This window comes from Molothrus aeneus, chromosome 32, assembly GCF_037042795.1.
Source record: "Molothrus aeneus isolate 106 chromosome 32, BPBGC_Maene_1.0, whole genome shotgun sequence".
Lineage (NCBI taxonomy): Eukaryota > Metazoa > Chordata > Aves > Passeriformes > Icteridae > Molothrus > Molothrus aeneus.
Window position 1 is genome coordinate 780985 of NC_089677.1, and position 11360 is coordinate 792344.

The 11360-nt window shown below is 40.2% G+C and overlaps 1 protein-coding gene across 1 annotated transcript in view; it reads right to left on the minus strand.

Moving 5' to 3' along the window:
• Positions 1-3421, minus strand: part of NTF3 (neurotrophin 3) — a 47182-nt gene extending 43761 nt beyond the window's left edge. Inside the window, exon 1 of the mRNA XM_066568365.1 lies at positions 3236-3421. Coding sequence (XP_066424462.1) covers positions 3236-3253 — 18 coding nt within the window. The 5' untranslated portion in view covers positions 3254-3421. The remainder of the gene's footprint in view (positions 1-3235) is intronic.
• Positions 3422-11360: the final 7939 nt, after the last annotated feature.

Below are 11360 nucleotides of genomic sequence, written 5' to 3' on the forward strand. Positions count from 1 at the left end.
CAGCCCTCCAGGTAGTTTTTCCTCCCATTCCTTCTCCTCCCACCCCTTTATGTCTTTAGCCATTTCTCCACCAGCACATTTGTTCCATTCCCTCTTGCTGTTTCACTCAGCCAGTACCTACCACAGAGATATAAACACAATTGTTACGTCTGTTGCAACAGAAAATCGTTCCTTTTTTGTTCGCGTATGTTCTCCTCCTCCCACAGTCTTCCCATTATTCCTTGCTTGCTGTTCCTTGCCCCAACTGCTTCCCCTGTAACTTACTGCCTATTCTTTCCCTGTGTTGCTCCTACTCCCCAGCAAAGAGGCATCCCCAGTTCTGCTGAACAAACCACTGCACCTTTTCACCACTCCCTCTCTTTGCCTACTCAGAAACACACCCCCGAATTTCCCTTCACTCTCTGCTCTCGCCTTGTATCTCCTCTAAACCACCTCTTTCCTAGGCATTACAGAAAACATAGGTCTTCATTTCATCCTCATTCATGCTTCCTACATTCCTTAATTTTTCCTCATTCTCATGCTCCTCAACACCTGCCATGGCTTTATATCCTTGCTGTAGTTCATCCTGCCCCTGTGACTTCCACTCTCTTGAATTTCCTTCCACCACTTCCCCATGGCTTTTTCCCCAGTTCTGTCTTTTTCTTGCAGGCAGGCAGCACACTCCAGCAGACTTTCAGCCTGATCTGAAATATCTCTAATTAGTTATCCCTTCACATACTTACAGGACCCTTTTTCCCTCATCCCCTCATCACACCCTATCTAATTTTTCCCTCTGTGTTCCTGTTCTCGGCACATGTTTCCATCACCATGCAAGCCTTGCCTTTCATACTCTGATACCTTCCTTGTAAATACATCCCCATATCTATTTCTTGACAGAATCAAAGGTGTCTCCTTTTGACGCCCCCCACAAGCATCATATAGCAGATTATTTTCCATACCTTTCTCCAAATAGCTAATACTTCACATTTTAACTCCTCCTCCAAACATCCTTTGTGCTTTCACTTTTCTCCCTCCAGTCCCACTCCATACTCAACCTCCCCCTTGCAGACACTACCATCCTTGTATGTCCCTTTCATATCCTCACTCAGCCTCCAGCCTGTACCTTTTCCCAACTCTCTCTCGTGTTACTTCCTCTTGTGAGCTCCTAAACTTTCTGCCACCCACAAAGATCCTCTTTTTCCAGTTGATGTGCAGCAGTTTCCCTTTCAAGCTGACCACCTTTGCATGTCACACCTGCCTTTATTACCCCAGTGCACAACAGTGAACATGTAGCACTTTATTTCTGTGGTATTACACCTTCCCTCCAGTTTTTATATACCTTTATATGCACCATTTCATTTTTTGTTCCCTGAAGAGAAAAACATTCCAACCCACAGCAGAACAATACAAACAAAACCAAAACCCCTTAAACCTACGTGTTCTGCATACTTCAACATGTACACAAAGCACCCCCCTGCTGGCTCGGCTGGTACCTCCACTTCTCCCCATGTTTTGGCTCCACCTGCAATCATGCCTGGATTTTGTCCCCCCACCATGCTCAGACACAGAGTCCCTGGTATTTACATATGTATCTCAGACCAGTCTTTTTACTACCAGCAGCTGGGACCATGCTGAACTCTTCCATTCTCTCATTCTCTGCTGCTCTGCTTTTGTCTGGCAAGGCTTTTTTTTTTCTTTCTTTTTCTTTTTCTTTTTCTTTTTCTTTTTCTTTTTCTTTTTCTTTTTCTTTTTCTTTTTCTTTTTCTTTTTCTTTTTCTTTTTCTTTTTCTTTTTCTTTTTCTTTTTTTTTTCTTTTTCTTTTCTATTAGATTTTCCTTTTCCTTCCTCATTTATAGGTGCTTCTTGTGCCACTTCTCTACTTGCAAGCTTGCACATATCAGGTATTTCTGCGCCTGAAAGTGCCTCTCCTACTTGTCTGGATATTTTCCTGAAGGCACAAATGCAAAGGCAAAACTTTACATACCATTTGCACTCCTCATGCAACAAATCACATGAGCCTGAGAGCAAAGAGTGTTTTCTAAAAGACTAGCTCACAACAATCCTCTGGACCGTATAATACACATCCCTGTCTATTTAAAAAGGGGGGGGGGGAGAAGTAACCCCTCACACATACACACACACACACACACACACACACACACACACACACACACACACAGAGTCATCTCTAAATAACTGGTTTTGCAATATAGGAACCAGACAATGTGCACATAGCAGACCTATTCAATCCAAAATATCCATTACTCCAGATACTGCATATTTATAGTTATAGCTTTTATATAGCTTTCCCATTTATTTTAATGAAGGATTAAGAACTGATCAGAAAACTATCTAAACCATTCAAGGACTTTTTCCCCTCTTGGCTAAGAGCAGTTTGGTGTCTCCATAAGGACTCGCCAGTAACTGACGCTTCAAACTGCATTTCAGCTGCTTAGATGAGAAACAGCTTTCTATTTTGCTCTCTAGATGTGCATCTCTGTTGATTAGTTGCCTACTGCATTCCTAGAAGGTACTCAACAAACGCTGGAAGCTGCAATGTAAGAATAGTTTCCCTGCTATTCCAGCACAGAGTGAGTGTATCTTTTTCACCTAGACACAGATGTGCAGGGAATCTTTTGATCTCCAGCTCTTCCCACAGAATTTAGTGTTTGGGTTTGAGGAGATGGAGGATTAATTCAAAGGTCATGAAGAGGGTTTCCAGTGTCTGGCATACACACAAAGTATGAAAGCTCCAGTGAAGCTGGTTACCTGTGGTAGGCAAGGTCTAGGAATTGGGAATTTTGGCTTTGCTTGTCACGGGCTCTAACTTTGCTGGAGGGCAAGCATGCTATGTGTGCTGAGGCTGGTTCTTGCAAACCACGGTCAAGATTTTCAATCCCTTTTGTTCCCAATATCCGAACTTGCTGGTCTCCCTCTTAAGACAAAACCTAAAGTCTCCTTTGCTTTTTCCTCTTAAATCACATTTCCTGTAGCACCTTGCATTTCTCCTTCACCACTTTCTTTCCAGGGACCCAAACAACAGCGTGAGGAGCAGGAAGAGAGGGGAACCTCAGGACTGAAGCAAACTATAGGGCAAGTAGGGGTGAGGGAAGGAGGAGGCACAATGGGAAAGGCAACATTTGGGACACATCTACCCCTTAAAAGACTCGCACCTCCTCCCCATTATACTTCTTTAAAGGACCCCCCCCGCCCCGCTCTCTTAGGACCCCATTAGAAAATGTCAAATTTCCCTTACCGTGGTAGGAGTAACCATGGCATCCGTGTGAATGTTTCCAGAAAAGTCGACATGAAGAGAAAGGTGGGTGTAAATATGTTCATTCAAAGTCCCAAAGTTGGTCTGCTTGGGTTGTGGAGAGTTGCTCTATGGGAGAGGAGCCTTAAACTCTGAGTCCTGTGAACATAATCTGCTCGATTATAACAAACCAGCTCAGCCAGATGGCTCTGTGCTTCGTGGATTAACCCCTTTATTGCCACACTTTGCTTTCCCTACTTACCATTTATAACAACCTTGCATGGCTGGGGAAATTCAGAGAATGAGACATTTTTTTGAAAATGGCAATACTGTCTTAAGGTTCTTTTCCCCTCTGTGTGCTCTAAAAAAACATCCTGTGCCTATTTTATTTTCCTTTTTTTTTTTTTTTCCCAAATCCAATTGATGGCTTTATTCCTCTTCCTGGCAAAACCTCTTCATATTATTAAGAACATTATTAGCACTAGGGAACATTTTAGAGAATTCTTTTGTTAAATCACCACCATCCCTTCCAGACTGCGATTCTCAGCAGATGAGTATTTTATTGCAGGAATGTCTCCGTGTTTGCACTCTAATGGTCCATCCACTCCCCCCTTCCTGCCCCTCTGTCCCCCACGCTCCCTCTGTCTCCCACATGCACACACATGCACACACTTTGTTCACACTGCCAGCATGTGCTGCTATTCCTACCTGTGTTCACAAGTCACTGTAGGACATGTCAAGCAGGTGAACTAGAGACACGGAGCTACAGTGCCGCAAGCCCCTGCTCCCTTGTTCTGACTTCCCTTTTAATGTTTTTTTCCAGTTATTTGCAAATCTTTGACAAATTTATTTCTTCAGTCAGTATTTCTGTCAAGAAAGTCACACGCCATGACACAAAAAGAAGTGCTGGGGGAAACACTCACTGTTAAGAACAGACTTTAGGATGGATTTGTGTACAGTTCCTCCTCTTTTGACTTGCAGATTTGTCCATTAAGGATGGCAAGTGCCAAAAACATGGAAAGTTCATCAGCAACCAGCAGCGACTGGTTCCCAAACTTTTTATTTAGAGAGATCGCTCACAGAGATGGCTGATAAATTTAGCTGCATGCCTCTAAGTCTCTCTCTAAATTTACATGCTTAAGTCATCTTTCTTTTCTGTTTGATTTGAGCTTAATTGAGCAAGTCATAACTATAAGAACGTGGTCATATAAGATACGAGGTGACACTTTAAATCATAAGGGTCACCAAATTGTTTCCTTAAAGAATACTTTTACTAGCTCAATAAGTTTTTTCTGTTCCTGTTTAACCATGGATTTTTTCTCTTTCCCTTCCCTGTTTAAAGATAATTAGCCCTCTCCTGCTATCAAAGCTTTGTACCATCTCCTTTAAGACATTTTAATCTACCTGGAAAGTTGTCACAGTTTTATTGAAATATTTACCACCATAGATTGAAATACAGACAATGTTGTTAGTTGCAATTGTCCTTTCTCTGGAATTTTTCAAGCATAAAGTGATCCCATTTAGAGGATTCTGCAATTTAAATGGTCCTGTTGAGGGGATTCCACAATTTGTGTCCGTCTCACAAGTTCCGCCTTTCTCACCCAGATGGAGAATAAAAGTCATCTTCCACCACCACTTCCTAAGAATTCTATACTAAAACTTGCCGCTCTGTCAAGTTAAGAAAAAGCAAACCAAACAAAAAAACCCCAAACCCCCCCTCCCACTAAATAAACCAACAAACAAAACCCCAAACCTCCTCAAACTTGTGTAACTCTAGTTCCAATTGTTTTTGTCTCACCCTGTTCCTGAATGCTGTTTCCATCTGATTTAGAGCTTTTTCAGCTAAGATGAGGGAACTCAAATTAAATCCTGTGCATCCCCCACCCAGCCCAAGCACTGCATTCAGATCTGAGAAATACCTAAAATGTGACTCAGCTTTTAATCTACTGAAGTAGACAAACAGTGCTAGGAATAGAAAACTGTCCTGTGGCTGGTGAACAAACGTTCCTCTGAAGGTAGGCAAAGGGTTAAGCCACTGAAGGCAGCCCTAGCCCAGGAACTTCACATTTGCAGTAACGAAAAAAAAAAAAACCACAGAAAAAAAGAAAAAAAAAAAAAGCAGCAAAAGAAGAAGTCTAGGAGCAAATAGAAGCAAATGACCTGGGCAGAAGGGCTGCCTAGCTCTGATGGGAGTCAAACCTCCCAAAGTTTGCATAAGTGGAGGGGTTTTGCCCACTGTCTGGGTCTGTGGGCAATCAGACCCCTTGTAATTTGAGATGTGACACCTTAATCTCGCCAAATATGTGTGCACTGCAAAAAGCATTGTAGACAGCCTGTTTTCCCAGCCAGGGAAAATGGAGACGTGTTTGGTCCTTGCCATTTTCCAACCTTTCCCCTACAGATGTTTCTGTTGTTCTGAAGCTGCTTCTTTCTAGGTACATCTTCAGCTGTTATTCTGGGCGTGGGGTGGTTGTTTCCCTCATGTTAACCCTTAGAATAGGTGGGTTTCTTTCACACTTTGGGCAGGTTTCTGAATTCTTAATAAGAAGCAATCCAGCTCCCAAATGGTCACCTTATTTTAACTGTCACCCTTGGATCTGAGGTTCTGACATGGAAAAAAAAAGGTAAAAATAAAAAATTAAAAAAAAATTAAAATATTACTTTGAACAAGTCCTTGTTCTGTCTTGAAGAATCTGAAACATTGCTCAAAGCATGCTGGAGAAAGTAATCTTTGAATTCTGGGGATTTTAATTGGGATAATTACAAGACATTGATCTGATTAATTAGGCACTTGACCAGACTTCAAAACATGTGATATTTTATATACTTTGAATACATGCATTTTTCTCTACATATTAACAAATACCACTGTGATTTCATTTGATGATAAAAAATTGAATATTTATGGGGAAGACATGCGTGTGAGTATGCAAATGCATGCACATTTTATGGGATTTAATGCATACCTTGGGTTATTCTAAAAGCAGGGAGTGTGTTCTATAATGGTTAGCTTTTGCAACAGCACCACTTCGTGGTTGAATTCCCAAACAGATCCGAAAAAGGGGCTGTAGGGACTGTAGGGACACCACATATGTCTCAGCAAGTCTGAGCAGTTCCCATGGTGGTTGGTTTTAATATCCTTTGACAAAAGCACTTACCTGGGATGGAAATGTGTTCCAGCCATATGGTCCTCTCTTTTTAAAGATGGTGGGTTTAAAGTAAAGGCAAGGAAGAAATCAGAGGAGAAGATTAGCTCTGAGCATTTTGACCAGCTGATAATTTCAGTATAGGAGGCTGTTCACCTTTCAAATGCCAAAATCACTTTTGTTCTAATTTTCGGAATTTTATAAAGGGCCTGACAACATCTCTAGAATTTTTTTTATACTTGAAATGTGCTGCAAATATTTTGTTGGAAGTAAAAAGGAATCCAACTATTTTTTTATTTGGTGGAAATGGTGGTGGGAAAGAATAGAAATTATTTATTTAAACATTATTTAAATATTGTTTGAAGAATACCAATGGCCATTTTTCAGAGCTGAAGAAATTTCTGAAACCTCATTGGCATCCTCACTTGCACCCAGGCTAGGCAAATGAGAAGTATTAGAAAGAATTTCCAAGCATGATTCACAAAGAACTTCAAGCTTAGTTTTGTTACACGTTTCTTGGAAAGTTGTCTTCTGCAGCTTTCCTTCTTTCTTAAAAATAGTTAGGACAACTCATAACAATTAACATAGTAGATCAAAGATGCCACAGTGTAAAATGTGTACCCAGAGCTGTAGGCATGCCAGGAGGGAGAACGGGAATAATGTGCATAAATAAGCAGGAATTCTAGGCACACCCTGAAAACCATTATTCTTCAGAGCTTTTTCTAAAAAAAAGGCATTTTACAGAATCAGCTTTCATTATTTAATTAGCAATTCACCTTCAAACCTATTTTCTAGGCAGAGAATTAGCAAAGTGAGATTAAATGAGATTATAATAATAATATTAATTAAAATAACATCCAGATGCACTAAAATGCACCTAGTAAGTACAACTACAATAACTTTCTTGCATGAAAGATTTTACACACAAGCAGCATTGCAGTACTCAGACCAAAATTTTAATTGTTTTACAAATATTTTTCATTTAAAAGGAAATTTATTGATCTGTACTCCTATATCAAAATAAAGCTATATGTTAAGTGATATACAAAAAGGGATTTACACTCTCCAATATGTAGCTGTGTTTTGGCAGTACAGTTATGGATGATTACAAATCTCTCGAATGTACTAATGTGTTACATCACTTATCAGCTTAGCTCATATTTTGGATTTAAATGATATTTGTCTTTTTCGGTTGCTATCCTTTTATTTTTCAGAGATGGTGTTTGTTGCAGGAATAATTCAGAAACAACATTAGTTGATGATAGGCAACATTTTGGGAAAAAAATACATTCCTTGTAATTATAAAATACTTTGAACACCTACTCATTTTTTATAATTCCACGTGAGCTGAAGAGGACTTGCATGACTATCAGTAAGAAAAATGCTGAGGAAAAAAATAAAATTAAAACCATATGAAGAGGTTTGGTTCATTACTTATGCTAGGACTGGGAAAAGGTGCCTGCAGTTTTTAATGATGGAAGAGGAATGGAGGAAGAGGACGATTTGTAGTCACAGCACCATTCTTTTGTGAAGAAGATAAATTCCACACTGGGACATATAAGGAGATACATAAAGTGCTTGGTAAGATGTCAGCTGGGATTCTAGGACTCAGTTCTGACCATGTTCAAGTCAGAGAAGACCTGGAAAATGACAGAAGAAATTATTAAATGTCTCATGTAGTTTAAAATATGATGGAAAACCCCAACAGAGTAAAGAAATCAGTGAGGACTCACAAGGCTATAATGGACCCTTGCCAGGGCAAGGGCAGGTCTAGGTGTTCTCTCTCCCCCCATTTCTGCTATGACTACATGACTTAAACCATCACAGAAAGCAAATACGTTCAGGAACATCTTGTACTCAGGACGCTGGCATAGCTTTTGAAGAAAACTTCCCAGTGAAAGCCTTCAGGAAGTTTCCACTACATATTCATACGACTTGGTTTGGGACACTTAATATCTTTATCGTGGGGAAATTTTCCCACAGGGAGGTCACCACCACAGTACTTTTTTCCCTCCTGGACTGGTGCTTCTGCACCTTTCAGGTGCAGTGGAACTGTAATAGCTGGAGCCAGTTGAAAGTGGATGAAAGAAATGACAACAAATTTATGTTTTTCAAAATAAAGATAAAAATAAATATAAGTCAAGCAGTTCCAAATGAAAGGGGCTTAGAGCATTACTGGTCTGGCATCTGTTAGATCCAAGCAGGCTGCCCATCACTGAAATGAAAGGTTCAGTTCCACACCACACATCCAGGAAATGTGTCCTGACCTGTGTGTTTATTCCTACTCTTAAGTGTCAAATACAGGTGCTCTTCTCAATGGTCACTACCAGAAGAAATAGAAAATAAAGCAAAGCAAAGCAAAGCAAGGTTGAATAGTGAAACACTCTGTGAAAAGTGAAGCTCATTCATTTGCAATCAGCTACAAAAGTTGATGTAACAATGGGCAATGATATTTTGCATAAACTAATCTAGATAACATTCTTCTTTTTGTCTGCTGGAATAGAAAAAGTTTTGGTTCAAAGTAGAGCTGACAAAGTGCATTTAACATCAGAAATCAACTTGTTGAAGCCAATGGGACCTTTCTCAGTGCTGGCTTGCATCCCTTGTAGTTAATATTTGTGTATTGAGTCCTTACAAGGCAATTTTATTTGAATCAAAGTAACTTTTATTTAAATTTTTTACCTAATGGATGCTGATGCCCATTTCACTGAGTTTCTACATTTTAATTCCCTAAAACTTTAGTGTGAAATCAAATCTACTGGAGGAGGGGCAGGGCAGCCAATGTGGTATGGATCAATTTTCAGGCAGCTGAAAACTGAAAGTCTCCTTTGAGCCAATGCAGATGTACAGGCAGGGGGGTTGAAACAATTCTGGGCCAAAGTGTGCTCTCTGTCCATCCTGCACTATCTCTTTTTTATCTTTTTTTTTTTTCCCTTAAGTAAGGCATTCCCCGAGCCTAGTACGCACATGTAACTAAGTACGCTTTGAGGGCCTATAGGTAAAACATTTAATGCATCTTTCTGTAGTATTAAGTTTAAGCTCACTGGGGCTGTCTGTGAGCTAATTAGGCAGTCCCCGGATTGATCTGGGACTGTTTCAAATGATGGTGTCCCCAGCAGCTTCCAGGCAGGCCTGGAAGCTGGATCATTGCAGCCACATCCCCAGCAGGATGCTCCTTCCCACCTACAGGCAAGGGATGTGCTGATGCTCTGCATCCAGCTCAAGACATGGATCAAGGGATCAAGGATGAACAACAGAGTCAAAACCACTCCTTAGGAGCTGTGTGAGAAGGCAATGGAGTCTTTTGCATGCTCAGAGCCTTTTCTTAACCGCGATTCAAAGAAAGAGATTACCTTTTTCTTTCATTGCAATGCATATCATTTTTAAAACCAAGTAAACAGACAAATGTTTTTCACTCACATTCAATTCTTCCCCAGTTTTATTTGGAAGAACAAATTCATCCTGCTGGGAATCAAGTGGGATAAGGAAAAAAGCAAAGGCATGGAGGATTTTAAAATTATAATTTCTTTTTAGTCCAAAGACTGTATGGCTTTTGACCCCATCTCTTATCATGGGAGTAGTGGGTAAAAAAAGAGGCTGGATGGAAAAATCCAGCATGTTTTTTATTGAATCGCACTACTGACACTTGGGGCTGGTTGTGCTTCAGGCTGTCCATATCTGGAGCTAAGATTAGGCTAAGTTCTTAGTTTATAAGGAACTCTTTTCCCCTCTGAAGAAGCTCATGCCAAATTCTGTTTTGCTACATGAGCGTGGCAAATCTCTCTCTTCCCAAATATCATCAATGTTTAACCCATGCCTTTGGTTGTGTAAAATGTTCCTACTCACATGCTTTGCTGTCTGTCCAATGTCTCATTCTAGTTCTGCAGCTGAGCCATTCCTTTATCAAGGACCTGAATAGCAACTGAGGTTTCTGCCCTGCAAGGGAGGAGAATGAAGAAATCATGTGTTGAGCAGAGGACACAAAGAGTGTTTATTGTAGGAAGATGGGGATGGTCACACAATCATCCCTGACTGACACAGCCTAATCTGTGAGTCATACAAGCTTGGTCACACAAGCAACAATAGGAAAATTTTTGCGGCTTTAGGACTGTTATGAAGTTATGGCATGTATGTTCTCTCCAGTGCACATGCTGGGTTTGATTTTTATCTTTCCTTTAGTGATTAATTTGACACCTTTTCCCCTTGCTGAGAAATTCCTGCTGGAGGCAATTCCCCAGTATGGCTTGTCTTGGTAGCCAGCAGTGTTTGTTAAACACAGCCTCTGTCCCTGCAAGCTCTGCCTTTGATATAAAGCAAGACATCATTATGCTGTAGAATTGCTTGCAATGTCTGTAAGGAGTTGAATCTGAAGGTATTAAGGACTGTTTTTGTAGCACAGTTTATAGTCTAAGGAAGCATCTTGGCTTTCCCTTAATTATCATGGTCTCTGCCTAAACATTATGAAGTGAATGAGATTATATTTTTATCCTGAGAGTGAATAAAATTCATTTGCATGGCTACGTCTTCTGAAATTAGAGATTATTCTTGCATCAAGGCAGAGTCAGTGTTACAGTCAGACCTTAGCTGATAGAGGGACATATTTTGACTCTCATCAACCCCAAATAAAGCAAAACTCCAGGAATCCCTGATTTCTTTATGGAAATATGATGATACTGAGCTAGGCCCAGAATGTTAAACAAATAATCACTCCTTTAAATCTGTCCATACCAATCTCCACATCCTCATGGATTAGTTCACTTTCTTCATTGTATCTTGATACCTTCCCTGTATCTTCCCTTAATTTTTGAAAAGTTCCCTTTCTTTTATGCATGACTTCTAGTTTTTGAAATACCTCAAAAAAAGAAGGGATACTGCACTGTGTCTAACCAGGTGACAGATCTGAGGGTCTTACTGAGACAGTAAAATGAGAAAATATCACAAAATCCTAAAAATGCCCAGCTAGAACCTACAAATTTCCTAGC